The sequence below is a fragment of the Barbus barbus genome, assembly GCF_936440315.1.
Source record: "Barbus barbus genome assembly, chromosome: 29".
In the NCBI taxonomy this organism is placed as follows: Eukaryota; Metazoa; Chordata; class Actinopteri; order Cypriniformes; family Cyprinidae; genus Barbus; species Barbus barbus.
Genome location: NC_136757.1, coordinates 21498319 through 21526234, shown reverse-complemented (window position 1 = coordinate 21526234; position 27916 = coordinate 21498319). Strand labels below are relative to the sequence as shown.

At 36.6% G+C, this 27916-nt stretch overlaps 5 protein-coding genes across 10 annotated transcripts; 3 read left to right on the top strand and 2 right to left on the bottom strand.

The window, feature by feature from the left end:
• Window positions 1-265: 265 nt before the first annotated feature.
• On the top strand, window positions 266-8023 carry mier3b (mesoderm induction early response 1, family member 3 b). Of its 2 annotated transcripts, none has more exons than XM_079384268.1 (13): window positions 266-304; window positions 1054-1078; window positions 1438-1583; window positions 1672-1806; window positions 1892-2015; window positions 2334-2407; window positions 2820-2892; window positions 3006-3151; window positions 3268-3349; window positions 3436-3530; window positions 3615-3742; window positions 3829-3980; window positions 4939-8023. In XM_079384268.1, exons 1-13 carry the CDS (start codon window positions 296-298, stop codon window positions 5382-5384), a joined length of 1635 nt encoding a protein of 544 aa, XP_079240394.1. In that variant the 5' UTR covers window positions 266-295; the 3' UTR covers window positions 5385-8023. The 2 variants fall into 2 exon arrangements, with proteins under 2 accessions (XP_079240394.1, XP_079240395.1); XM_079384269.1 differs by having other exon boundaries at window positions 3699-3742; window positions 4939-7534.
• On the bottom strand, window positions 7808-11323 carry kgd4 (alpha-ketoglutarate dehydrogenase subunit 4). The gene is made up of 5 exons (XM_079384276.1): window positions 11190-11323; window positions 10496-10604; window positions 9197-9260; window positions 8767-8975; window positions 7808-8587 (listed from the first exon to the last, which is right to left on the bottom strand). The coding sequence occupies exons 2-5, from the start codon at window positions 10544-10546 to the stop codon at window positions 8570-8572; spliced, it is 342 nt and encodes a 113-aa protein (XP_079240402.1). The 5' UTR covers window positions 10547-10604; window positions 11190-11323; the 3' UTR covers window positions 7808-8569.
• cenph (centromere protein H) lies at window positions 11311-13675 on the top strand. Of its 4 annotated transcripts, none has more exons than XM_079384271.1 (10): window positions 11311-11483; window positions 11808-11933; window positions 12065-12120; window positions 12210-12246; window positions 12339-12407; window positions 12507-12563; window positions 12650-12713; window positions 12825-12876; window positions 13005-13162; window positions 13277-13675. In XM_079384271.1, the coding sequence occupies exons 2-10, from the start codon at window positions 11818-11820 to the stop codon at window positions 13361-13363; spliced, it is 696 nt and encodes a 231-aa protein (XP_079240397.1). In that variant the 5' UTR covers window positions 11311-11483; window positions 11808-11817; the 3' UTR covers window positions 13364-13675. The 4 variants fall into 4 exon arrangements, with proteins under 4 accessions (XP_079240397.1, XP_079240398.1, XP_079240399.1 ...); XM_079384272.1 differs by having other exon boundaries at window positions 11380-11483; window positions 11852-11933; window positions 13277-13590; XM_079384273.1 differs by having other exon boundaries at window positions 11388-11483; window positions 11808-11983; window positions 13277-13600.
• Window positions 13548-19444, bottom strand: pola2 (polymerase (DNA directed), alpha 2). Of its 2 annotated transcripts, none has more exons than XM_079384266.1 (19): window positions 19349-19444; window positions 19001-19124; window positions 18323-18447; window positions 18100-18185; window positions 17938-17995; window positions 17602-17711; window positions 17194-17387; window positions 16929-17017; window positions 16625-16777; window positions 16306-16368; window positions 16145-16199; window positions 15939-16063; window positions 15288-15326; window positions 15122-15195; window positions 14924-15032; window positions 14620-14726; window positions 14425-14481; window positions 14199-14325; window positions 13548-14103 (listed from the first exon to the last, which is right to left on the bottom strand). In XM_079384266.1, the coding sequence occupies exons 2-19, from the start codon at window positions 19080-19082 to the stop codon at window positions 13951-13953; spliced, it is 1806 nt and encodes a 601-aa protein (XP_079240392.1). In that variant the 5' UTR covers window positions 19083-19124; window positions 19349-19444; the 3' UTR covers window positions 13548-13950. The 2 variants fall into 2 exon arrangements, with proteins under 2 accessions (XP_079240392.1, XP_079240393.1); XM_079384267.1 differs by having other exon boundaries at window positions 13555-14103; window positions 19001-19118; window positions 19349-19419.
• Window positions 19445-19517: 73 nt separating this feature from the next.
• On the top strand, window positions 19518-25043 carry LOC306848971 (dimethyladenosine transferase-like). Its single transcript, XM_079383769.1, has 12 exons — window positions 19518-19691; window positions 19807-19880; window positions 20041-20127; window positions 20255-20316; window positions 20410-20503; window positions 20883-20932; window positions 21210-21333; window positions 21411-21503; window positions 21584-21648; window positions 21757-21820; window positions 23347-23453; window positions 23545-25043. The coding sequence occupies exons 1-12, from the start codon at window positions 19634-19636 to the stop codon at window positions 23585-23587; spliced, it is 921 nt and encodes a 306-aa protein (XP_079239895.1). The 5' UTR covers window positions 19518-19633; the 3' UTR covers window positions 23588-25043.
• The last annotated feature ends 2873 nt before the right edge of the window (window positions 25044-27916 follow it).

Below are 27916 nucleotides of genomic sequence, written 5' to 3'. Positions count from 1 at the left end.
GCCTAACAGTAGCAGTAAGTTAGTCTATATGGGTCCCGGACCTCCCATAAGCATTGGGACCCCCCCCATAACACCCAAAAAATATACTTGGGGGGTCCCAATGCTTATGGGAGGTCCGGGACCCATATAGACTACTGCTACTGTTAGGTCAATGAACAGTCTGAATCTAAATCTAAATCCCGGTTTGCTGTAAACCTGTTTGAAAATTGTGCCAAATGTTCTGCGGCTGTCATTGGCTCCCTGTGAGCATCCGGGTACTGCAGCACAGCCAACCTATGAGGCCAAAGACACCAATATGGCGGAGGTAAGCTGGATAGCTGGAAAAAGTATTCGATTTTAAATCTATCTCTTTAACGACTTACTGCGATAGTGGTGGTTTTCGTTGATATATATGCGTAAAATAGATCCTGATATATATACGCCGGGGTTTATAGTAATAATTGTGTGAAACCGACGATAGTAAGCCGGTTTAAATGGAGAGTGATCTATCGGGATCGGAAAGGCCTCTGAATCTCATCCCCGTTAGCTCACAGGAAAAAAACAAACAAGAAATCGTCGCCTGTAATTGATGCATTACTCGATACAAATGTCGTTTTCATGACGCATTTGATTTTTTTAGGCTTCATCCTGTTTTTAACATTGTGTTAACATGCATGTTGGCTATTAACTTGCAGGAAAGGTTTGTTTATGGTGCGAGTCGATGGGTTTTTGCAGTGTTTAGAGAGGATGACAGCGTTCATTAGAGATGATGGCTATTTGGTTTGTGTCATTAATGTAGTTTTCATGTATTAATTAGTAGTTAAGCGTTATTAATTTTTATGAGGACATTTTTTTTATTAGGACAATATTTAAAAGGGAAACAGGCTTCTATTTACATTGATAAACATTTACTGGGTTTTACTTTTAATGTTTGCACGCAAACGATGTAAAATTGAATATTAATTCGGTTTTATATGTTTTCTAATGCTCATTATTTCACTGTAATGTATTTTGCATAATGTGATAACATATTTCTCCACCCCCTTTTTTCTTTCTGTACATCTGTCTGCACAGGCTTCCTTTGGGAGTTCGAGCCCTGGTAGGCCTTATTTAATTTTTTTTAGCGTATTATTATTGTTGTTGTTATTATTATTATCATTTTAGTAGTATTGCAAATAATAGGTGACCAAACTGTATTTTTTTCAATAGACAAAACTGATTAATATAAGGATATACGGAAACGTTATTATATACAATAAAATGTGCAAAATATTGGCATGAAGTGAACATTTATTTTACACAATATTTACTCAAACATGTTCTGAAAAATACTTAAAAAAATCAACTAACACAAGAGATTAGATCATTTTAATGCTTTTGGTTGTTTAGCATTTTTAACATTTTTCTATCGTGTTCCATTAAATTTCGTACTAAAATCAGTCAATAATTTTTTTCCAGTTGGCTCATTGTCCTCAGAGGATCATGACTTTGATCCGACAGCTGAGATGTTAATTCATGAGTATGACGATGAGAGAACTTTGGAGGAGGAAGAGCTTTTGGAGGGAGAGAAGAATTTCAATGCAGAATTGTCAGACTTGCAAAGGGTAACGTGCATTCATAACAATCCACTATTTCCTCATTAAAAACTGTATGCATCATGTTGCAATCTCTCTATTTTTTTTATTTGGATAGGAGGGGAACATGCCGATCGAGGAGTTGTTGACTATGTATCGTTATGAGGCATCAGTCAGTACGGGGGCGGGATCTAGCATGGACAGTTCCTCTGTTGAACTAGCTGATGATCTGCCTGACATGACCCTAGATAAGGTAATTGACATGATTTTGCTTCAGTGCCAGGGGAAATTGTCAACAAAAATTATAAGATAAAATCACTAATGGTGTTCTGTTGCAGGAGGAGATAGCGAAAGATCTCTTGTCAGGAGATTATGAGGAGGAGACCCAGTCCTCTGCTGATGACCTGACCCCTTCTGTTACCTCCCACGAGGCCACAGACTTCTTCCCTAGAACACTCAGATGTGAGGAGACTCATTACACTCTTACTAGTACAGTTTATGTGATTTTACATATTGAACTTTCTGAACATCGGAGGTTTTAATAATTTTGATTTATTATAAACTTATTCAACATAGAAAACATTTCCACATGGAATCTGAAAAGTGGTCATAATAATTACATTTATCTTTTTGCATAGTTAACTTTATAGGCAGACTGCAGGGAAAAAGTAATGCGATCTGTAAAGTAACTATAATATGACCCATTGAACATGTTTTTATCCTTTTTAAAGGTATGTGCAAATGTATTTAAGGAATTTAATTTTTAATTTATTTTTCTAGCCAACGCAACATATGATGGTGATAAAGAGTCTGAAGGGGAGGAGGACGGTGTAAGTAGTGAAGATTCTAGAAAGGTTAGTCTCATTATACGTACATTGATTTTTGACATTCCCTTAATACATGTAGATTAATTCTTGAACTTTTTTTTTTTTTTTTCAAATACTCTATTGTTCAAAACCTTGGGTTGATAAGTTTTATTTTTTTTGAAAGAAGTCTCTTATGCTCAAAACTAAGTAAAACAGTAATATTATTAAATATTATATTAATAAAATATCTATTTTAATATATTTTAAAATGTAATTTATTCCTGTAATTTATAAGTATATTAAAGTGTGTGTATATATATATATATATATATATATATATATATATATATATATATATATATATATATATATATATATATATATATATATATATATAAAAAATTAAATTAATTATTAAAGTGTATTATGAATTGTTTTTTCTTAAAAAAAAAAAAAACAGGAAATAATGGTCGGATCTCAGTATCAAGCAGAAGTTCCAGTGGGGCTCAGCCACTATAATGATGATGAAAAAGGTGAGTGTTGTATTTAAATTGCTTTGTGTGACTTTAAACTCTAAAATATCTGTAATTAACTTTAAACTGATTGCAATCACTGTAAATGACCATTTTTAAAATGTTGTTTAAAGTGTACGAGGAGGAAGATCATCTGCTGTGGTGTCCTGACGTGCTGTCAGAGTGTAAAGTGAAAGACTACCTCAGAGAAGCGCTGTCACAGTCTACAGATGACAGTACAGAAAATTCCACATCTGAACACATACGAGATAACGAACAGGTCTGTGCTCTCCAAATACTCTCATTAATTAATATAATTAACGTGAAAATCTTTTGCCCGTGTGAGAGCTGCTGCTATGGTTTTAATTGCATTTTTTTTTTTGACCTCCTTTCTAGGCCTTGTTTGAGCTTTTGAAATGTAATTACGACACCCGTGAGGCACTGATGCAATACCGTAGTAATGTGAAGACTTTGAAAGGTAGGCTGTTCAATACATGACCAACTTGAAATCTTTTGTACCTGTAATGGCATAAATGTTCACCTCGCTTTGTGTTGTTTCGATAGAAGAATCCCCACCGTGGTCAGAGGATGAATGTAGAAACTTTGAACATGCGCTGCAGATTTATGAGAAAAACTTCCATCTTATTCAGAAACACAAGGCAAGTAACGTTACACACTTCACCTTTATCTTCTTTGTTTTGTGAAAGTCAGTATTCTCATTGTTTTTCTTTTTTTTTTTTCAGGTTCAGACCCGGACTGTAGCAGAATGTGTGGCTTTTTATTATATGTGGAAAAAGTCCGAACGTTTTGATTATTTTGCTCAACAGATTCGATTTGGCAAAAAGAAGTACAGTTGTTACCCGGGTGTGACGTAAGTACTGGGATATGTAATTATTGGCCCTTGTGCCTGTGTGTAATTTAAAGTGTTGGGCTAAACTGTGTTGTCTTCCTCTTCAGAGACCTGATGGACAGGCTGGTGGATGAGGCAGAGGGTCTGGCGGTGGACAGCTCATCATCGGTGTGTTCAGCAGGAGCTGGGGGACGGATGGAGGCATCGGCAGAGCAACAGCTCGGACTGCTCAACTCCATCACTGCCAGTGACCTCACAGGTGAGCTCAGATGCCACGGAAGTCTAGATTCATGAAGAAATGATTCTTATGAACCAAGGCAACATTTCCTAAAAGCATCGTAAGCCTAAGTTGATCGTAGAACCATTGTCACCAATCAACTTAGGTTTACGATGCTTTTGGGAAACGCAGCCCAGTTCTTATAATGATTGCTTATACATGAAAAGTGTTCAGTTTTAATATAGATAGAACCTTAGCAATCATTCATGCAAAAATGAAAATTTGCTGAAAATGTACTCATCCTCAGGCCATCCAAGATGTAGATAAGTTTGTTTCCAAATCAGATTTGGAGAAATTTAGCATTATATCACTTACTCAACAATGAATTCTCTGCAGTGAATGGGTGCCGTCAGAATGAGAGGCCAAACAGCTGATAAAAACATCACAAGAATCCACAAGTAATGCACATGACTCCAATTCATCAATTAACTTCTTGTGAAGTGAAAAGCTGCGTTTATAAGAAACTGATCCATCATGGTTTTTAACTTCAGATGAATCCTCTAGCCATAATAGTGTTTTCTCCAGCATAGATCAAGCTCCCTTTACAAGCGAAAACAGTGCAAAACAATCAAATATGTTGGTGGATTTTGATGTGAGAGGACTGGAGGAAACTGGAAGAAGTGTTGGATTATCGTAATGTTTTTATTAGCTTTTTGGACTTTCATTCTGATGGCATCCATTGGTAAGCAAAAGATGTAATACTAAATTTTGATGAAGAAACACTCATCTACATGGTCTGAGGGTGAGTACATTTTCAAGGGGGGGGCTCTTCATTTAACTCACTAAATTTACATTTACATAAAAATGTAAACATTAATTTTCCAAACATTTCTGTAGGAAACACTTAATGAATATCAGCAAGATTTTCTTTATCATACATTCCTGTTTTTCCTCAAACATATCCCAAAATTGCTTTCTTTCCCCCTTTTTGTTCTTGCAGCCATTAGTAACAGCGTAGCAACTGTGTGCAATGGTCCAGGAGACATAAGCTGTTTAGACTCCCCATACTTCCCCCCTCTTGAGAGTTTACACCGAGGAGCCCTGAACCATGATGATCAGCTCAGCTATGCTACAAACGGAGACAGCGGCTGCCTCAACATGCTAGATTCGGGCTTCTACCGCTCAGACCTGGGCCAGATCAGCATGTGCAGCACCAAAGACTGCGAACGGCCCTCCAAGAGGCTCAAGATGGGCCTTTCGGAGTCCTTCATCAACGACGTGTCTGTTACTAACCTGGACTTCGAGGGCAGACGCGCACATCGCATTACAGGCGCCACAATGGCGGTGTCGGTCACAGACTTCAGCAGCATAGGGAGCAGCGAAACTAATGGTTTTCTCGGCTCTCATTCACGACACCACCAACACACTGCACTTCAATCCGACTGACTCCCCTCTGCCATCCAGACACACATTCATCCGCTCACTGACTATTAGTTCTTTTTTTAAATTAAAAAAAAAAAAATCTATATATGAATATACTTTTGGTCGTCATTTTTTTTTTTGTTTTTGTAATATGACATCAGTGATGTCTTTATTGTACAGAGCTAAGAAATCTTGATTTCTCAAGAGTTTAAATAGCCATTTATTTTTCTGGTCCTTCAGATATTTAATATCCTTTTTTGTTTTCGGTGATATACAGTTAAACCTAAATGCTGGAGCAGAGAGCCGTGGTCTCTTACTGTCCCCCTCCCCGACACCTGCATCTTTTTAAGTTTTACTGTCTCACAAAGTCGTTGCTGCCACCGAAACTGCATTTTTCGTTGATGTTTTAGGATTTTTCATGTATGTATGTGTGTTTGTTTCAAAACTTGGTACTTTTTTCAGTGATAGACTAAGCCTTGGGAAATGTAGCATTTTGTATATCAGGAAACTGGCTTTTGTAATTGAAAATAGTGATTTCTTTGGAGCAAAAGACTTGTTTAAACAAAGAGCACTTCTAGTTGCTGAGATGTTTTGGCCTTTTTTTTTTTTTTTTTTAGGAATCCTTAAGATATCCATGTTTTTTTATTATCCAAATGAGGTTTTGGATCTCGTTATTGGTTGGTGTTCAGGTTAGGATGTTTTTAAGTGCAATCTTTAAAAACTCAATTTATTGTGGTAATCCGAACATTTAATAACTTCTTTTGGGGATGTTTGATGCTTTTTCTCCTATTTTTTCCCCCTTTTATATTTTGCTTAATTCTCAAGTAGCATGACTGAAATGAACACAGATTGAATCTCTCAACTCCAGTCCCCAAGTTTTCTTTTTGCCCAAGATTTGGCACTCAATTAATAAAAATGTAAGCTTCAATATCATTATATTTGACAGATTGGCTCTACAGGGCAGTCATCTGCACTTGACAGTATTATCATTAGTTGTGTATAAATATTAGAATGTGAGAAGTGATGTTTATGATTCCCCTTTGAGCTTATGAAGCTATTTAAATGCTACTCATTACTATCACGTTATTTTTTACAAATCATCAGTAACTTCTGCTGGTGCTCTAAACTGCAGGCGCTTTAGTACTGATTAAACCAGTGTTATTTTTATTTTCAGCTATGCATTATGTATATTTTGTAGTTGCCTGGGGTACTGAGAACACCTGAATGTTAATTGAGCTAATTGCTAATCACTCTTTACCTCTTTTTATGTTAAGCTTACTGTCTTGAGTTCTTTACCATTTTTGTATATTGTATGCATGAAGCAGATTGGACTCTTGTTGATCCTTTTGACATATTTCAAGCCGATTAATATTAATTGCCAAAAAGCAGTCAGCTTGCCGCACTGTATCAAAACCGATACTGCCTCTGAGCTCGAGTCCTTCCTGCTATTTGCATTTTAAAACAATTTACCATAGAATAATTTGTATACTAAAAGCCCTGACTTTGATTAGGGTAATGCAGAATGCTGAAAAAATGGTCTTGTTTATGGCAATAATATGTAGATATGTATAGATTGTTGTACTTCTGTAAGTCTTACAATATTCATAGCTTATTTTCATCTTTGTTTTGTTTACTGTGTCAAAAAGATGCATGCTGATGGTGGTATTTTGCAAAAAATAATGCCACAGCATTTTTTTTTTTGAGAGAGAGAAATGGAAATAATTTATGGACACTCCCATTTAAACCCGTTTGTTCATCTCTTTGCTCAGTAGACTGAGTTTCATTTGTTCACCGTGATTCTTACTCCTGATACTTAAAGGCTGCTATTAGTAATGTGAAGAGTATATTTTCTATTGAACGCACTGCAGTTGAAATAAGTTGAGTTGAAAGTCTTGTGCATCTACATTGTTAATACATAGAGAAGTACTTGCAAGTAGCATGTTTGGAGCTGTGAATACAGACGATGATCAAAATGAATCCGTAGATGCCATTATTCCTTGACTGGTTATTAAGCACTACAAAGAGTTTATCTCTGTCAGTTTTTTGTTCAAAGTGTTTTCAGTATCTGTACATCCAGCAGAGAAATTTATCATGCTCAACATACAACAAATGTAGTACTTGGTGCTCATAAAAAGTTATTTTCATACTTTTAAGTGTCTGTGCGCCTATTATGTATTAGTACTTTTTATAAGTGATAAAGTGAATTTCAGAGTTGCTGAAGTACATTTATCCCCAAATATTTGCAGATTGTTTCAATTTAAAGACAAACTAAAATTAATGTACAGGTTGTTTTGACCTATAGAATTAAATTTTACAGCTTAAAAATATTGAGAGATGTTTGGTAAATTGTCCTCAGTGGATTTGGGTGTGTGTGTGTTTTATATATTTAATTTAGAATTTTAAAAATTATTAAGAGGTTTTCACATTCAACAGTGGAAGGGAGGACGGTGGTAAAAATGTGAATAAAACCAACGATTCCTATAAATGTATATCCATATATACAGACAATCATAGTTAATTACAGAATTATTCAGATATCTCTATGGTTTATAAAATATGTACATATAATTGTATTGCTTTTTGTTTGGTTTTTCATTATTTTGTATTTTTGTTGTACTTTATTACTTGGTGTAAAAAGCTCCAGAAATAAAAGCTCTGGAAACAAATGTGTGGTAATTTGACTGAAAATAACATGACATCCCACTCCAATAATAATAATAATAATAAATAAAAAAAAATGGTTATGGCTAAATAAAGCAAAAAAAACACTTTCAACACAAGCTTTCAAAAATGAGTAAATATTTTAATTGTTCAGTTTCACAATACTCATAGTGATCCATTTTGTTTAGCTGTATAGAATATTCTGGCACTCAGATCAGTGCTTTTCTCTGAATCCAGAACATCGTGAAATGGAAGAGGAGATTCATAAACTCTGCTCGTGATGGTCAGTAGAGGTGCTGGTTAGCCAGTAAAACACATCAAATAACAGATGGACTGACGAATAAGGTGGCAAAGAGTTGTGCATTTAATGTAAATACAGAGCACCTAAATAAACAACTAAGCACAGGCTTTACAGCCGTCAAATACGCTCCATGTACAATACAACTGTAATTTAATTAGTTTGGTTTGCTGTATAACACTATGAACTCCTCTCAGGCAACTGATTTTGACAAATAGAATGTGATTGAATGAACCGGACCAGACAGCAGTCATTCTGGCCCACCACGCTGAAAGAAGAAAAAAATAAATAAAAACTATTATCAGTGGTTTGTCCATGTTCATGTCGGTTTACTACTCTTGTTAGCATTCATAATTTTGTCTCTTTAGCTTCAGAACAGTTTTAGAGTATTTCATTAAAGACCCAAAATGTTCTTTACTGTCATTTCAAATTAAAGTGAACACTAACCTGGATGTAGTCCATTTCATCTAACGCAAGGGTTCTTCTGCGGTATTTCTGAGGGAGATCTCTAACTACATCAATGTTGTCAGGGGTGCCAGGCAGTCGGCTAATGGGTCCCGGTGGTCTGGGTGGAGGTGATATTGATGCTGTAGGTGGAGGTGCTGATGGGTTGATCTGTGGGAGACTGGCTGCAAGCACCTTCATTGCCTCTTGTACTGGAAACAGAGCACATGGAAAAATGTTACCAACAAAGTAGTGGTGAGCCAGCTTTAATGTTTGCTACCATGATTTAAAAAAAAAAAAATAAATAGTTTGTTTTCTTAATTTTATAGACAAAATTTTCTAATGTATTAAACGAATAAAATGTAGAACTTAATTTCCCACAATAATGGATTAGCTAAATTCAATGACCGCAACATATGGGCTTGTTACTGACCGTTTGGCCTAGGGACGCCCTTCCGATCTGGAAATTTAATTAAAGGAGCATGAGGTCGCACAACCTGCACATGAATAAATCTAATGAGAACAGCAAAACAAAACAGTTGTGCATAAGTGACTTTTCTACAAGGTTTCTTGAGGTTTTAGGAAGATACATTTAAGACTTTTGAACGTTTATTTAAGAGTGGTTTAAGATCTTTTTGAAGCCCTTTCCCCAAAGTCTTGTTTTCAGTGAATTTGATCAAAATAAAGACCAAATATCTGCTAGTGAGCTCTGAAAAAACATCAACTTAAATTTAAAGTAAAAACTGTTTTCACACCCCATTGACAGACATTTGTTCTTGTTTTAATCATCAACTCACTTCATTACGTTCAGTTTCTCAGAAAACCATACATTCAATATGCTTCTTAAGTAGCCTAACTGCATCTTGATATAAAAGACATTTGGATTTTCGTTTGCAAAACCCAGACAAAATACTCAGACATTTTTGCAATATATTCCTCATTTAATGCCATGATTATGAATTTAAGACTTTCTGCTCTGATTGAAGATGTTTTAAGGATTTACATTTTGGAAAGGTGAATTAAACTCTTTCCCCCGGTTTCATAGACAAGGTAAGCCCAGTCCCAGACTGATCTTAAAATGTCAGTGCCTCTGCATTGTCTCAAGATGGACACCAGTAATGTGTTTTTCTAAGGCACGTTTATAAAATTTACTTCAATGTCCTAATTGAACTATGGCCTAATCCTGGCTTAGTCTAAACCAGGGCTGTCCAAACTCGGTCCTGGAGGGCCGGTGTCCTGCAGAGTTTAGCTCCAACTTGCCTCAACACACCTGCATAGAAGTTTCTAGCATGCCTAGTAAGAGCTCGATTAGCTGCTTCAGGTGTGTTTGATTTGGGTTGGAGCTAAACTCTGCAGGACACCGGCCCTCCTGGTCTAAACCCTGTCTGTGAAACCGGGCATTTAAGTCTTATGCTTCACTTAAAAGACTGAACAACCATAAAAACTTAGGCATATTCTGAATATTTAGAGACTACATTTTATTGTATTTACTGTACACAAAGTTTAATGTGCTCTTGAGATGGCATTGCGGTTCACAAGAAAGAAATATACAGAGAAGATGCTTGGTTTGCCCACAAGGGCATCTGTCAAACCAGTTTTGGTGAAGTAAAAACACTCAAGATCAAAAGAACTAAATTCTAAGCATATAAGTGATCATCGTTTCAACACTGCACCCATATGAACTAACTGTCACAGCAAAACACACAGCGTACAAGCAGAAGCGAGTGTTTACCTGCACGACCCGACTGGCAGCTGCCATCTTGCCACTCACTTTGCTTCCCATGATGACATACGATCACTACTTCCGGTTCAGACACAGAAACACCACCACAAAGTGCAACCTGAAGAGGGCGCGGTTGTATTAGAACTTAAAAAGGACAAACGCTACAAACAAGAAGGGCCGGAAAGTCTGAGTCATTTCCGCGAATCGGTTCTTTTGAACAGTTCGTTTCAACAATGAACTCGAATTCTTCAAAGCGACTCAACTGATTCATCGAAAAGACTCGGCCTAAAACATTTTGATCGCTTCTGCTTTTAGACTTGGCAACCAGACGAGAACATGTAAGGACTATCTTAAAGGACAATTAATTCTTCAATGTAGCATTATTTATCTAGAATTACGCACAATCGTTACCTTTACTGATAAAGTGCGAGTCTAGAGCAGAGAAGCGGTCATTTTACTGAATCACATGGAATGAACTTCAAACAGGCGGTCAATTCATGCATACATACATGCGAATTTATCTAATTAATGAGCTTTGATATCACACATCAATAATACATTACTGCAGCAAAACGCAAAATTAATTTATTATACAATAGCTCATCCTGCTAACATTCATCACAAGTGGGTCTTTAAAATAACGCTACATTTCAAATCTATAGAGCCACGCTTCGTAATAAGCACAATAAACATACAGTCTTACCAACAAGACGATATCTAGTATGGTATTATAACCTTATTTTCCCATGTTGACCTCCGAAACACACTAAACACTGCTGATAGTGGCCTGTGACAGCCAGCCCTTTATTTCTGCTCATGTTTAGATTGATGCAAGTGGGCGGGGCTTCGTGGATCACCGTGGTCACATGGCAGTCACGTGACGCCAAGACTTCCTGGCGGCAGTTTCAGACTGGTTTGAAGTTGCGCGGCTTCGAGGCTTGCTATAAAAAATCATATTATTAAACAAAAGCAGCAACAGAAAGAACGAGAGGCGACGGTAAGTGAAACGGAAAGTTGTTTAAATACGCTTACTTGGTTGGTGTAGTTTTTTTTTTTTTTTTTATCCTTGTACGGTTATTGTAAACAAATGGGAAGTCAAAGGTTATACGGTGCGAGAACACTGGACCTATGCAAGCATCTTCGTAGCTAAATTCACTGGACATATTCAAAGCTCATTATTGATGTTTTAACACTGGTGTTATCACTTATCTATTTTGTATCATAAATCTAAAATAAAATCTGTATACGTTTTATATCTAAGGTCTCTAAAACCTTCAACAGAAACTTGAATAGGATTTGTGGTGTTTTTATTTCTGCACAGATATACAAAGATGAGTGTCAGTAATCACGATGAACTCTCTTCAGATATTGATCCAGCTGAAATGAACAACAGCGTGCCTGATACAGCATCAGCTTCTGATGGGGTGACACCCACACGTTTATTAAAGTGATTTTCCATTATTTCTTTATTTGTGTGATCTTTATCTTCTTGCATCAGTACGTAGAGCACTATATACACAATATGTAATTAATAAGTATAACTATACTCTTGTATGTCTTGTTTTTTCTCTCCTCAAGAATGAAAGAAATAATGGAAAATCAGTGTTTTGAAATGAATGTTAAAGTCAGCATGGGTAAGCTTAAATTTATACTTGAATAAACAACACTTAAATATTGACTACTAATAATTAACCTAATGCTAATTATAGTGTTTGTTTCTAAGGAAAACATAAAGAGTCATGTGAAGCTGATGCAGACCTGTAAGTGTGTTTGAATTTATGAATATGTATGTTTGTACATATATTGTATGTTATAAAATAACCTGACATTCATTTTATTTTTAAATGTGTAGATCCAAGTATGAAAGTGAAATAGAGCAGGCAAGACTCTCATATTTCAACAAAACGCTGGTATTGAACAGGTAAAGATGCTGTGGTATCAAATCTCATTTTTTTTTCATTTTACAATCCAATGTCCAGCTGTGTTCATGTGTCCAAAGTGATTCTTTGTTTTTGTGTAGAATGCAGGTTTGGAACGTCATCACTGAAAAGATGATTCAGAATGATGAAGATGCTGAGTGAGTGAATACTAATTTAAATAAGTCTGATCTATGTAGTCTGATATTCAGTTGTCCCAACTGTAATCATATCTTTCATCATACAGGGCACTGAAAGAACTGACCTGTCAGAACACTGAGCTCTGTGAAAAGACCATGAAAATTTTAAAGGTTGGACATTCCCTGCTCTGCTATATGTTTTAGAAAGAACATTGTCATTTTATGTATAATTTCTGAGCAATTTTATGGCCATAGAATACTTAATTGCGTATCTTTTTCCAGGAAACACGAGAGCTTCAGGACCAGATCACAGATATCCAAAAGGAAAGACTTGGTACTTACTATTTTAATGATACTTATTGACTTATAACCAGACATGCAGACTTAAAAAAAAAAAAAAAAGCATTTTCTGCTGTGATTTTTGCAGTTTCTTAGAAAATAATCGTATTCATGTTTTCCTAGACCTAAAAGGGCAAATTAAGAAGAAAATGCAGGAGATAAATGAGTTGAAACAGGTGAAGGAGAACCAAGGAGAAGTTCAACAGAGAGCCAAGGAAAGAGCTGAAGCAGTCCTACAGAAATACCAGAAGGTCACCACCATTTTACAAAATGTGTTGCGGGTATGTGGCTTCTCAATGTTTGCTTGTGTATTTAATCTAATTTAATTTACCTTGATGTCTATTTGTTTAGAAACACTGCATTTTGAACCTTTGTCATAAAAATCTTGCTTTCAGGGAATCATACTGGCCAGTAAAGTCAACTGGAGGGATGATCCTAAATTAAGGGACATTGCAATGGGACTAGAAAACATTCCCAACTAAAGACCTGTTTGAACACAGTTCTCCAATTAATGTATATACTTTACTTGTAAATGTGCTCACTGTTACCATGTTCAGTGTAATGTATATTTAAGCTTTTTATAACAGCTCATTTGAGAATCTTTTAGAAGCATTCTGAATGCGAGATAAATGAACTGCATTTACCAATGAATGTACTTTTTAAAATAAAGTTCAGACTGATCCTTTAATAAAGGTTTATCTATAACCACATTCATTACCAGTTTTGCTTCTGTAATGCCATGCATTTGAGACAAACAGGTTATTCAACAATTAAAATGGCCAATTTCACACAGTATCAAGCATGACCTGAATGCTTAAATGGCTAGTTGGCTTTTGATGAACATTATCCATTAGCCTGTTGTCTAAGTAACGTTAATGATACAGAAAAGAGGAAGAAAATGACAATTGTTTTGATTTTGATGACATGGTAACTAGACAAAAAACTGGACAAACCAGCCTTTTACAAAGAATTTCATTTTCCAGTCACTTTAAGTGAAAAGTTTTAATACAGACATAAAAAATACAGATGTGATTTAATAAAGTTCTAGCAGTACGAAGGATAACTTGTATCATATTTTCACCACCTGTCCTGCTATACATGGGGTCACTCTCTTCCCCTCCACCAGGACAGGGTTTGGCTGAATGAGTAACCTTCCGTAAGTCCCGCCCACCTGTCCTTTAGTTAGACGACCAGGATTAACACAAACACAGCCAATCACATCCTGAGGAAAAAATGCAAAATTAGTTTTCCAGTCAGAATTGAAATAACCTTTTATTTGACATGGTCTCAACGTATCTAAAAATATGAGTTATTTACCTTGATGAAATACCGAAGTTCAGAAGGAACGATAAGAATATCAGGCGTGAGGTTCATTTGGCCGAATTGCTGAAACTTGTCATAATCCATGTTGACTTCCTCCGCAGGAGGATAGAGAGGATAGTAGCTAAAAGAACAATGAAATCTCAGGAACAGCAGATTTTACTACTAATCAAACATGAGGTAATTTCATTTTAAAGATGAGAAATGAATATGCTCTACTAACCTTCTCTGTGTCAACATGTGTTTCATGATCCGCGAGAAACGTTCTGTGCCCGTTCCACTGCAAAAACCATAATTATACCATAAATCAGTGCTTTTGCTCACTCATTCCACTGAACATTAATGAAATGATGCAAATTCACATGTTCGTTTTAGATTGTTTTCATGAAATAATTACTAGCTGGTTCAGTAGTATTACCTGCTGATCTCTTCAGCTCCCATATGAAACAGAATGTCTGTAGAGGTCAGGCCAAATGTCACATTACCAATGAGGAGCGTGCAGGGGTCAGAAGCTAAGGTCACTAGCTAGGGGTGGAAAATGTATATTGAACAACAAGAGTAGACCGAAACGGTTTATTCAGTTTGAGCATTAAGACCTATTAAATAAACCATGTCTTTCTAATTAAGTTTGCCCTGAATCACACAAAGATAAAATATTAATCACCAGCACTTAATAAATAGGACGGCCAATTACATTCAAAGTATTTAGCTAATCATCTCACCGCTGAATCATCTTTGCTGAGGTTGGTCAGGTTGAAGGGTGGCTGAGGATAAATGTAATGATGATGGACATCCCTCTGAGATGGCACAAACACTAACCTGCATCCCGACCTAAAATAAAAGAATGCATGCAATGAAAAGTCACAGTTGTACATTGTGAGCACTTCGTAAAGACGCAAAAGAAAAATTGATATACACACCCTTTGGTTCCTTCTACTATGCTGTCCACACATCTCTTGAAGATGTTTTCAAATGTTTCTGTTACCTGGTTTTTCTGTTGAAATGGTTGAACATCAAGTGGTTAGATTTGTGGCCATGATGAAAAACGTTAATACAGGAATTTCAAAAACACAAAACCTGGTTTACCTCAATCTGCTCATGTTTGGAATCAACAAAAGGCCCAAACTATAACAGAAATAAATAGTTAATAACTAGTCAAAAATTTCAGATTTAAATAAATTCTATTAAAATGTCCTTAAAAGCAGTCACACTCTTAAAGGGTTACTCCACCCCAAAATGAAAATTGTGTCATTAATCACTTACCCCCACGTCGTTCCAAACCCGTAAAAGCTTTGTTCGTCTTCGGAACACAATTATAGATATTTTGGATGAAAACCGGGAGGTTTGTGACTGTCCCGTTGAATGTCAAGCAATTAACACTGTCAAGGCCCAGAAAATTATAAAAAACATCGTCAGAATAGTCCATCTGCCATCAGTGGTTCAACCGTAACGTTATGAAAAAAAGAAATAAAAAAATTGTATTCAACAATTCATCGCCTGCGTCAGCGTAGCGCCATTTTGGAGAATATCCGCTGGACGCAAACAGTGTACACAATTACTTGGCAGTCAATGGGACAGTCACAAGCCTCCCGGTTTTCATCCAAAATATCTTAAATTGTGTTTACGAAGACGAACGAAGCTTTTACGGGTTTGGAATGACATGGGGGTAAGTGATTAATGACAAAATTTTCATTTTGGGGTGGAGTAACCCTGTAAGAATGAGATGAAAATACCTACCAGAATGCACACATTAGGACGATCTTTATTGATGATAGTAATGAGGTCAATCAGAGGGTCATAGGTCATACTTTCAGAGGGGGTGTACGGTCCACAAGCCATCATGACCATCACAGGCTCAGACACTGAAAAATTGTGTTATGAAGGGTTTAATATGAGCATTGATCTCAACAGGGAAGTTCTTGATACATTTTCACCAATCTTACCCTCATCCATTTCTTGTTTCGCTTCGGAAGGACAGTAAAAAGGCAGGGAAATACCCTGGTGGGGAAACAAATCACAGAACAAATATCATAACTCACAATTTAACAAATTCTAACTTAACCCAAACAGATTTAATTTAAAAAGTGCCAATTGCGAGAGATACCTCGTATAGTTTGGTAGCAACAAACTTCTCCCCAGAGGGATTCATACCTTCCATCACAACAACCTACAGAAGAGAATAATAGAATGTTGCTCATATATGTCAATAATATATGTCAAACACATTGCATAATTAAAGATGGGGAAAAATACATCCCCTTATACATAATGTTTCTCAAATGGAAAATAATCAGAATTTTAAGTGAATTACTAATAATTCTGGTTCCTGAAAATTATAATGTAATATAAAATATTACTTAGTAATAATATAAATACAAACATAAAAAGAAAAATATGCATCAAATAGTAGGTGTGTATCTCACCTGTCCAGGAAAAAGTGAGAACTCTTTGAGCTCAGACAGAGCCACAGGCACCTGTCTGCCCCCCTGTTCCTGTCCGGACTCCAGTAGCACAGATTGGGCATTGAGCTTCCCGTTACTGTCACAACACACTTGCCCCAGCACTGTGATGCTATCCTACAAGAGAGAGGGGGAAAAAATTAGATCACATCTAGTTATGGATACCCACAGACTGCAGAATTAACTTCTGCAGACAGATATTTTCCTTTTTATCACATCAAAAATAGAATTATTTCACCTCTTTTCTTTATAATGTCTGTTATTGTACCTGAACAGGTAATGAAACTGGAGAGAATTCCTCTATGTTAAAATGGCTTCGCAATTCCTCTCCGAGTTCTTCAATCTTTTCGGTCAAAACTATAGACAACATAGAGAACAAATATAAATATAAAAAAAGACAATATGTATGTTTCATGCAACACAAACACAAATCTACATCCCGCCATGCAGGCAGAACTGTTACAGTAATTGTGGAAGAATCCACATCTAACATGACAATGCACATTTGGAAAAGAACAAGAACATGGCCTCACCGTCCCGCACGTCTCTCAGTCTCTGGAACATGTATTTGTAGCTGCTGATGAGTGAATGCTCTCCTCCTTCTGGCATCTCAACCCTCACAGCGCTCTGTCCTTTGCCCGTCCAGCGAGGACCCTGCACCGCTCCAAACGATGAAACCACCTCTCCTCGCCCACCACGCATGCCATATTTTTGAGAAGGGGTTGCACTACACAAACACAGAACACAACTTTATATTTATAAATCAAATTGATTACATTATCTGGAAGATTCCGGTTACCCTGCTTATTATTCCACACTGTCTTTAAGGTAATTATTGGTTGCTCAGGTTATGGTTGCATTGGTGATTTTGTTAATGGTTCTGTTTACTCATAAATACCTCATATATTCAAATCTGAATAAATGTTTGATGATTTTATTACCTTGGTGAGAAGCTGGCAGGTGACAGCAATAGACTAGGACTGCTGAGTCGGGCCACACTTCTCTTGGACTGAGGATGTTCTGGGGTGGTCAGCGCTCGCTTCTGAGAGCCCTGCAGTCACATAGAGATAAGAATACATTTACATTTGTGCTTTCTTACCAATCTAGTTTCCAAGAAAAAACATTTCAATATACTGAAAATGACAGCATTAAGCATATCAAATAAACAGTTGGGTTTACTTTTAAGAGTTGAGCTATACAAGACTTTCTATCTGTCCATCTTCTACCGTACATTTCCATCAAGTGTCCCATATTAATCTGTCTCCAATTTTTCTTACTTTGGCAGGTGTTGAATAGGAATCTAACAAGCTCTCCTCTTCCTCTTCTGCTCGGATTCTGTGTGACACTATTAAGAAAATTACTTTGAGCACTTATAGTTAAAGGTTTGACCTAAAATTGCATCAAATTCAACACAGTGATGGTTTGAGCGATAAGGATACAGTTCCTGGATAGAGTTTATGTCTCTTGTCTTGTTAAACTGGCTTCCCTTTGATGAGCCTTTAGGCTTTTTCCTCTTGTTCAGTATCTGTAAGGAGTACAAAAACAGTACAGAAATAAAGCAGGGAAACATAATTTTCATTAACATTCTAATTCATTAAGGCATCTCTGGAGATCTTAGAGTATCTGTGTCGCAGTTATCATGCTTTGCACACTTATACTAACTTCATGTTCAAACTTGTCCAGGTTATCAAGAGTGAGAGGCAGCTGGACTCTACTGGAGCTGAAAGCAAACCACTCAATTACGATCTCTTCCCCCTTCAGCCTGTGGCACAAACACTGCTCCAACACTACAAGAGATAATTATTACAGCATTATGACCATTGTAAGAGTGTAATGTTTTATATATAACCACTATATTGCCAAAAGTATTGGGTCACCCCCTTTTAATGAACAGGTTTGACTACTTTAGTGTTTGGTGATGAGTTTTCGGCTCAAGGTCTGCATTTAAAGTCACACCAGATGAGTTCAGCTGAGATTAGGACTTTGCTTTCTGCAGACCAGTCAAGTTCTTCCACACTGACTCAATTAATCATTTCTTTTTGAACCTTGCCTTATACACAGAGGCACTGTCATGTTAGAATAGAAAAGGGTTCTGTCCAAACTGTTGCAATAAAATTAGAAGCACACAATTCCCTAGAATATCATTATATGCTTAAACATTAAGATTTGTACTCATAGAAATGACTAAAGTAGTCAAACCTGTTCATTAGAAGGGGGTGACCCAATACTTTTGGCAATATAGTGGTTATATATATATATAAAACATAATTTCACTAAATGAGTATTTATAATAATATATTAACAAACATTAAAACAACAAATAAGAAACTTGACATTTACTCTTATCCACAGTGTCATCGTTGTAGGCGATGTTGAAAGTTTCCAGTTCAGATTTGATGTCCTCTGCAGTGACTGATGCCATTGTTATTGTGTCCTCTGATGTTCAAATATAAAGAATCTGTAACTTAAGAACAGAAGCAAGAAGATGCATATATGTTCCGAATAACAGATTCGCATTTGTATCAGAGAGAAATATTAGAGTCCAGCTAAATAAAACACTGAACTAGCGCTAAACACAATAACTTAACCTATTTTGCTTTCTAAATACAATTTTGTTCAGCGGAACATAAAGCGCGAAATAAAAACACTTATCTTTAACACAGATTATATAATAATGTGAAAGATTACCTTCTATATAAACATAAACAAATCATCTGTCATATTCCTCAACAGTCTTTGCATCACGTTCGGATTGCCGCGAAAAATAACCCGCAAACCAGCACTGAACGGTCATTTCCGGTTCCGCCACGCGTCCTCCACGACGCCAGAGGGAGCTTGAGGCTGTCGACTGATTTCCATCCGATCAGCTGAGAGAACCAAAGGAGCTAAAGCCAGCAGTTGCCGCACGTGTTTATGATACAGTAAACGTATAAGCACATTTCTACTGTAAATTTCCAAACATTACTTATCAAAATGCCGAAAGTTAAAGCTGAGAAGAAATCTCGACAACACCAGGAGGTGAAGAGTCAAGGTAACGTTATGCCATATGACTTAAGCAATTGAACCCTGTTTTTCAGACCATAAAGAATGTTTGTATTTGTAATGTGACATTATTTATACATTCAGTGTTTATTGATCTGTTTCAGGAATTATGTTCAATACGGGGATTGGTCAGCATATTTTAAAAAATCCATTGGTTGTCAACGGCATCATAGAGAAGGTCGGTAATGTGGATTTTGACTTTTTCTATCAGAATTTTCATTTTATGTTTCTGCCCAGTCATTTTTATTCAAAAGAATGTGACTGCTTTCTGTATGTGTCACTACACTGGAACATAATCATAATCGGTGTGTTGATTTATCACAAAAATGTCTTTGCAGGCAGCATTACGTCCAACAGATGTGGTTCTGGAAGTTGGTCCTGGAACTGGTAACATGACTGTCAAACTTCTGGAGAAAGCCAAGAAAGTAAATAAGTTACATTAAATGTTTATTGCTGGATTTTAAGTAGCAATTCATGGATTTATATTTATTATTTTCCCCCCAAAGCAAAACAGTGTCTTTATTTACTATAATTATTTACTATAATTCAAAGGTGGTTGCATGTGAGTTGGACACCAGGCTTGTTGCTGAACTTCAAAAAAGAGTCCAGTGCACGTGAGTGTTTTTCATACACATTCACTGCCACTGTTGTCAAGATTGAATTTAAAATAAAAATCTGTTTAATTAAAAAATCTGTTTTCAATGCAGTCCAATGCAAAACAAGCTTCAAATCCTCATAGGAGATGTCCTAAAGACAGAGCTCCCCTTTTTTGACATCTGCGTGGCTAACTTGCCATATCAGGTATTGGTTCAGAGATTTTTTTCTCCTTGGTTGCTGTAGATCTGTCTTCAGAGTTACTGGTGACACTTCACAACCTATTAGTTAATGTTAGTTAATGCATTAACTAACATTCAGAAACACATTTGTTTCAGTATTTGTTGATTTTTTTAGTATTTATTATTGAAACAACTTAATTTTTTGTTCCTATTAGCTCAGGTCCAATAGATAATAAGAACAGATTTGATTTTAATAATGTGCCGTATTCGTAAATGTTGAATTGTACAGTCACTGAGATCAACTTTAGAGGTATTTGTCATGTTAATGTAGCTAATTAATGAAACCCCATTGTAAATTTTTAGCAAATCACTGGTATTCACACTGAGATTTTTTTTTTCTCTAGATATCATCGCCTTTCGTGTTCAAGCTTTTACTTCACAGGCCGTTTTTTAGGTAAGAAATTGGAGAAAGTGTTTTTCAGGCTGGTTCTATAAACGTGAATGTAGCATAGAGTAAACAAACTACTGTTTCACTCTTTAAACTGAAAGATACTGCCATCATATTGAGCATTATCATTTCTTCCTTTCACATTTGTATGGGTGGCCCATTTTCTCCCCATTATACTGTCTATGACTTTACAAAACCAGTTAAAACCCAAAGCATTACAATGGATAATAATAATGAAAGTTAGATCAGTTTGAGTTGAGTTTTGTATTTATTTTGTCTGTAGGTGTGCTGTGCTGATGTTCCAGAGGGAATTTGCCATGCGGTTGGTGGCTAAACCTGGAGACAAGCTTTACTGCAGGCTGTCCATCAACACACAGCTCCTAGCCCGCGTGGACCATCTCATGAAGGTTGGTGCCTGTTCAGATTCATTTTATGCGTTCTCATAATTCATATGTTCATACACTAAAATGTTATGCTTATGAAGGTGGGAAAGAACAATTTCAGACCACCTCCAAAAGTAGAGTCCAGCTTGGTGAGGATAGAGCCCAAAAATCCTCCACCGCCTATCAACTTCCAGGTAATTGTCCTTAACTGAAGTGTGCTTACTGATTTTGCAGTAATTGGAAATAATATAATCTTGTTTTTCCACATTTATAGGAATGGGATGGTCTTGTCAGAATTGCATTTGTCCGAAAGAACAAAACACTCAGTGCTGCCTTCAAGTAAGACATCCCTAAATGGTGTTTTGCTGAGCGATCAATAGTAATGAATTTAAGAAGCTGGCCAGTCATGATATGGAACTGACCTTTTTTTTTTTTTTTTAAATGCAGGTCTGCTGCGGTTGAAGAGTTATTGGAGAAGAACTACAGAATCCATTGCTCCGTGCACAACATAGTGAGTCTGCTTCACTTTGATGCTTTAAATACACTCACTGGCCACTTTATTAGGTACACCTTGCTAGTACTGGGTTGACCCCCTTTTGCCTTCAGAACTGCCTTAATTGTTTGTGGCATAGATTCAACAAGGTGTTGGAAACATTCCTCAGAGATTTTGGTCCATATTGACATGATGGCATTACGCAGTTGCTGCAGATATGTCGGCTGCACATCCATGATGCGAATCTCCCGTTCCACCACATCCCAAAGGTGCTCTATTGGATTGAGATCTGGTGACTGCAGAGGCCATTTGAGTAAAGTGAACTCATTGTCATGTTCAAGAAACCAGTCTGAGATGATTTGAGCTTTGTGACATGGTGCATTATCCTGCTGTAAGTAGCCATCAGAAGATGGGCAAGACAAGGCAGGATGGATCCATGCTTTCATGTTCTGTACGCCAAATTCTGACCCTACCGTCTGAATGTCGCAGCAGAAATCGAGACTCATCAGACCAGGCAACGTTTTTCCAATCTTCAGTTGTCCAATTTTGGTGAGCCTGTGCGAATTGTAGCCTCCGTTTCCTGTTCTTAGCTGACAGGAGCGGCACCCGGTGTGGTCTTCTGCTGCTGTAGCCCATCTGCTTCAGGGTTCATTCATCTCTTTCTATCATCTCTAATCAGTCTCTGCCCATTCTTCTCTGACCTCTCACATCAACAAGGCATTATCGTCCACACAACTGCCGCTCACTGGATATTTTCTCTTTTTCGGACCATTCTCTGTAAACCCTAGAGATGGTTGTGCGTGAAAATCCCAGTAGATCAGCAGTTTTTGAAATACTCAGACCAGCCCGTCTGGTATCAACAACCATTCCACGTTCAAAGTCACTTGAATCCCCTTTCTTCCCCATTCTGATGCTCGGTTTGAACTTCAGCAAGTCGTCTTCACCACATCTAGATGCCTAAATGCATTGAGTTGCTGTCATGTGATTGGCTGATTAGCCATTTGTGTAACCAAGCAATTGAACAGGTGTACCTAATAAAGTGGCCGGTGAGTGTATACTTGACTTGAGACACCATTATATTCATAGCTTTTGTGAGTCTTAAGAAGTCTTAATTCACCCTTCCACAAATTAAAGCTGCGTTCACACTAGCAACGACTTTGTTGCTGCATGTCGCCAGGGGCTGGTTGCTAGTGGGCGTTCTCACTACTGGTTGCCTTGACAGCAAATTAGGTTTCTTGTCATTACATACAAACATTTTGAAGGCAAAATACTAAATATAATATAAATATAAATTAACAAAAATGAATGAGAAACAGAGCCTACTTTTTTCCATTGAGTATGTTTATCTACGGCTGAGAGGAGAACGATCACGTGAGCTTATCCGTCTTCTTTCCTGTTTGCTGTCGCTCCCGAAAGTCGCTCTTCATTTGCATAAAGTTGAAGGATTCTGAACTTTGTTGCATCACTGGACACGCCCCATCCAGTCACCTCTTAAAGCCTGCAGAAACCCTTGCATTAAAATACATTTCCAAATTGTATTGCAGGAAATACAACAGGATTTCAACATTGCTCAGAAAATTGAAAGCATCCTTCAGGGGTCGAAGTTTAGCGACAAGAGGGCACGTTCCATGGATATAGATGATTTCATGGTGTAAGTATGATGCACTTTGCTTCATAAAAAATACTTAATGTTTTTTTGAGGGGTGTTTAAGTATCTTTTCTGCATCCATATTTTATGGTAGGCTTCTTCATGCATTCAACTCCGCTGGGATACACTTCTCCTAAGACTTAAGAAACAGTGAACAGCTACTAGGCTGACAGAAAGTGATGTCACAATCTTAATCTCACAAATCTATTTTGTTGATGCTATGTGAAGACATGAATGATATTTCTTATCAATGGACATGCAACGGGACAACTAATCACTCAGGCTGGAAATGTTTTGTGCCTTTCCTGAATCAGGAAGTATTTACGAACTTTATTCAGAGTTAAAACTAGTGACTGTGTTAAACGGTTTTGAAGAGGACGTCTTGGGTTTTTGTAACTTATCACAACACACTGCAGTTGTGAGTACACCATTTTACTTACATATAACTGAGGTTGTCATAAAGATTATTAAATTTCATCCCCATCAGTCTCAGCACTGCACACTATACTATCCCGCCACTGAACTGTCAAACTGAGAAATTATAAACTGCTAACACTTCACAATAAGGTTCAGTTGGTTAACCTAATGTATGTATCAGGTGTCATGAACTAATTGATGGCATTTTTAAAGTATTTTGTATTTAGCTTAATGTTAATTTATAAATATAGTAATTGTTAATTTAGTAAACTTGGATTAGTGTGTATATATAAAAAATTAACCTAAATTAATAAATGTTGTAAAAGCATTATTCATTATTTGTCCATGCTAGCTATTTCATTAATGTTAACAACTTAGAACTTATTGTCAAGTGTTAGCTAGAAATTTGTATTAATGTTGTACCAACAGTTAAGGTAATACGGTAATCTTGTAATCTTTGTGAAAATATAATGGCTAATTATGTAATAGGTGATTGAACTATTCTCAAATTCATTTAAGGCATGTTTCTTAGGAAGGTTTGGCTGTACAAGATCAATAAAACCATTGAAAAAGTTTTGTGAAAACTTCAGTATTTGAAAATGAAGAACATGATCTGCATATAAATGTTTTGATTTTAAAAGCAACTTGAGAAAGCGTTTGTTTTGTTGCTCACATACCCTGTGTGAGACTTGTCAGTGTTGTGTTTCTATTATAAATCACTTTGAACTGTTCAAAGACACTCAACAGCTTTAAATTGTGCTGTCAGCGAAGCCGAGTTTCAGATCCTCCTGTTTTGATGCAGGAGGAAAGTGAAAGATGGAAATCTGAACTTGAGAAAGTTGCTCTGATGCAACAAATATATAGTGAAAATACTTTTTTTTTTTTTTTTTGCATTAGAAGCAACACTTGAGTACAGCTTTTGATTACATCATGTTATACTTGCCCATACTTTACCTTACTCTGTACCATGTTGAATATAAAAATACAAATGAATGACCGACTTCCTGAGCGTGCGTCTGTTGGGACAGTTTTAGAAGGATTGCACATTTGAGCTGATCAGATCCATTTAAACCAGTCTTTTTCTTTCAGCAAAGTGCATTCTCTGTTCTTTCATTAAAAATGCTAAATAATGGTGATCATTCACATGAAATACAATTAAACGAGTGTATAAATGTTTTGGTCGTTGTTAGATAAAAGAGTGGATTTATTCCTCTGGCGGTTTGGTGCGAGTTTCCAGCTGTTTGTTGTTACATTATTTGACCACTAGATGGCTCTGAAGTACCGCTGCAGTTGTTTTATATAGCTTACTATGTACATGAAGGCTAATAGCGACGTTTAGTACATGACTAAAGAAAGTGTTAATGAAAATCATCTTTTAAAAATAAATAAAATAGAAATTGTTTTTGTCACAGCATAGGGTATAATTAGGAGGACTGATCAAATCAAGTCGGTAAATTCTGCATATTTTCCTCCTCCCCAACGCGCCTCATTTCACTCCTACCAACACCAAAATGTCACTGCGCTGAAGTTTCTTGCCGTCTTATTGACAGATCCAGCTCTATTGAGTGATAGCAGGCAGGGACTCGTATATTCAGGGGTGAAGTGTCTTGCTCTTTTAAGAGTTGGAGCTCCACAGGTGTACAGCCTCACATGAATGACAATGGCCTCTACTATCAATCAGTTCAAGAGTTTGTGTTGACTGCCTGATGAAGCTCAGAGATAGGTAGATAGAATTGAACTTTTTCATATTGTATACTTTGTTCACTTTTACTCATTGTTTACTTTTTCATTCTTACATTACCATGAAAAATTCTGGGGTCAATAGGTCTCTTATGCTACCTAGACTGCATTCATAATATAAAAGATTATACATATACTATATTTAAAATATAGTAAAGACAGTAATATTGTGAAATATTATTGCTTTGTTTTCATAGTAAAATATTTTAAAATGTAGTTGATTCTTGTGATGGCAAAGCTGAATTTTCAGCATCATTACTCCAGTCTTCAGTGTCACATGATCCTTGATGATTTGGTGCTCAAGAAATGTTTCTTAATATTAACAATGTTGAAAACAGCTGTGCTGATATTAAAAGTTTTTGTGGAAAACATTAATAGAGGAAAAGTTCAAAACAACAGTATCTATTTGGAATAGAAATCTTTTAACATTAACGTAATATAAATGTCTTTGATTTAATGTATCCCTGCTGAATAAAAGTATTAATTTCTTAATACCGACCCTAAACTTTTAAACGCTAATGAATAGGCGATTCACTTACTAATTTTTATTTTTGCATCAGTGATGCATTGAAAGAGATGGAGATTAATTTGAAGTTTCATGAAAGTTTAGAAACTCCCCACATTGACTCAAGACTCCTCACAAATCACACATTTTAAAGCGATGCATAATACATGAAATTAAGAAGCGGTACAGTTATGTTTGACATTTCCTGAGCTAAATGTCACCTAAACAGGTGTCTCTCACATTGCAGGACGTCCTGCAGTGCAACTGAGCTTTTTTTGCATCGCACCTGCTCATTTAAACAGATCCCTCTCTATCTGTTTCACAACATATTGCTTTATCTTGCGGCAGATGTGACTGAATCGTCTGAGAAATCTATGTGGCCTTACAGCAAAATGCTTTTAGCAGTATTACAAACTTTCTGGCTGAGTCACAAACGCTCAGTTATCCTTGCACAGACTCTCCGTTTTCTGCTTGGCTCCTGAAGTCATGATGAAAATCATTAATTGGGCTTTAGGTGTGAATCCATCTCATGCTGCCCGGATACTGTCCTATTTTTCCTGTACATGCAGGTTCTTGCCAGTCGCTGAGCCTCAGGCCTGCTGATAGAGTCGAGATTAGAAATTCAAATGTCTGTCTTCTTTGAAGTAAAGCAAGCGAGCTTTTGAGTCTGGCACCCGGAGGACATGCCAACCCAAGTTTACACATTGATCCTGTGAAACGTGTTTGACTTTGAAATTTATTTATCTATCTTTCTACTGTATCTGGTTCTTTTTCCCTATTAAATTGTTCACTTGGGGCAGACGCTTAGATTCTCTTGATCACTCTCTGTGATACAGAATAAAGGAGAACTCTGAGCGACTGAAGGCAATGGGAAATATCTGACCTGTGGTTCAAGCATCAGTCGCTGCATGGCTTAATCTGAAGTTTCAATGTCATTGCTTTCTATTATAGTTGTAGAAGTTCTTCTTGCCTTCACTGACCTCCGTGTTGCAATGAATGCAATGGCCGTTTCTGATTGGCTGGTTGCAGCAGACCGTGGGGGTGTCCCATAAATACTCACTGTACCATTTAGCTGCTGTCAGAGTCAATGGTGTGGGACGATCTTTAATGACCCCCAGACACTGATGCCTTGATAAGCTAATCTTAAAGGAACTCCATCAATGAGAAGGTCACAATGAGGATCTCCTCACAGTATTGAATTTGTCAAAATTCCCAAAGCACTTCTTTTTTTTTAACGTTGACTTTTTATTTATTATTAGGGTAGAGAGGACAGGTACTGATGTGGAGAAGATCATAGCATGCTATAAAAGTAATTATTTTTTCTTTATATATATATATATATATATTTTAAAGATGTGTGAACATACTTAAAGCCATATAATTAATTTTTAAAAAAGCATAAAAAAATCATGCTGTTCCAAACCTGTATGTTGTCCTTTTTTTCTGCTGAACACAATATAAGATAGTTTGAAGAATGTTGGGGGTCTAAAAAATATTGGACCCCACTGACTTTATCAAAACCCCACCAATATCTTCTGAAGAAGGCCAGACGGATTTAGAATGAAATTAGGGTGAATAAATGATGACAGAGTTTCCATGTTGGGGTGTACTGTCGATTTTCAGAGAATATATCCTGAATTAAATAAATTGGCAAGTTATTTGCAGATAATCGTTTTGTTTTTAACCGAAATCTAGATGTTTAACAAGAAAAAAATGCTGTAATTTGCCTGTTTATATCTGGTGCATTTTGCTTCTCGATTTATTTGGTTTTATGGATGCTTAGGAATTTTAATGGAAAACATCA

Excerpts from the sequence above, each read along its gene's own strand:
- pola2 (XM_079384266.1), bottom strand. The coding sequence starts at position 19,082 with ATGGCATCAGTCACTGCAGAGGACATCAAATCTGAACTGGAAACTTTC. Across the intron at positions 18,186-18,322 it reads TGGACAAGTTTGAACATGAA|ATACTGAACAAGAGGAAAAA; the intron begins GTTAGTATAAGT and ends TACTCCTTACAG. Across the intron at positions 17,712-17,937 it reads CCTATTCAACACCTGCCAAA|GGCTCTCAGAAGCGAGCGCT; the intron begins GTAAGAAAAATT and ends ATGTGACTGCAG.
- LOC306848971 (XM_079383769.1), top strand. The coding sequence starts at position 19,634 with ATGCCGAAAGTTAAAGCTGAGAAGAAATCTCGACAACACCAGGAGGTG. Across the intron at positions 20,128-20,254 it reads TTCTGGAGAAAGCCAAGAAA|GTGGTTGCATGTGAGTTGGA; the intron begins GTAAATAAGTTA and ends TATAATTCAAAG. Across the intron at positions 20,317-20,409 it reads CAAAAAAGAGTCCAGTGCAC|TCCAATGCAAAACAAGCTTC; the intron begins GTGAGTGTTTTT and ends TTTTCAATGCAG.
- kgd4 (XM_079384276.1), bottom strand. The coding sequence starts at position 10,546 with ATGGGAAGCAAAGTGAGTGGCAAGATGGCAGCTGCCAGTCGGGTCGTG. Across the intron at positions 9,261-10,495 it reads CTGCCAGTCGGGTCGTGCAG|GTTGTGCGACCTCATGCTCC; the intron begins GTAAACACTCGC and ends ATTCATGTGCAG. Across the intron at positions 8,976-9,196 it reads GGGCGTCCCTAGGCCAAACG|TACAAGAGGCAATGAAGGTG; the intron begins GTCAGTAACAAG and ends CTCTGTTTCCAG.
- mier3b (XM_079384268.1), top strand. Across the intron at positions 2,408-2,819 it reads GTAGTGAAGATTCTAGAAAG|GAAATAATGGTCGGATCTCA; the intron begins GTTAGTCTCATT and ends AAAAAAAAACAG. Across the intron at positions 3,981-4,938 it reads CACTGCCAGTGACCTCACAG|CCATTAGTAACAGCGTAGCA; the intron begins GTGAGCTCAGAT and ends TTGTTCTTGCAG.
- cenph (XM_079384271.1), top strand. The coding sequence starts at position 11,818 with ATGAGTGTCAGTAATCACGATGAACTCTCTTCAGATATTGATCCAGCT. Across the intron at positions 12,121-12,209 it reads GAATGTTAAAGTCAGCATGG|GAAAACATAAAGAGTCATGT; the intron begins GTAAGCTTAAAT and ends TTTGTTTCTAAG. Across the intron at positions 12,408-12,506 it reads AAAACGCTGGTATTGAACAG|AATGCAGGTTTGGAACGTCA; the intron begins GTAAAGATGCTG and ends GTTTTTGTGTAG.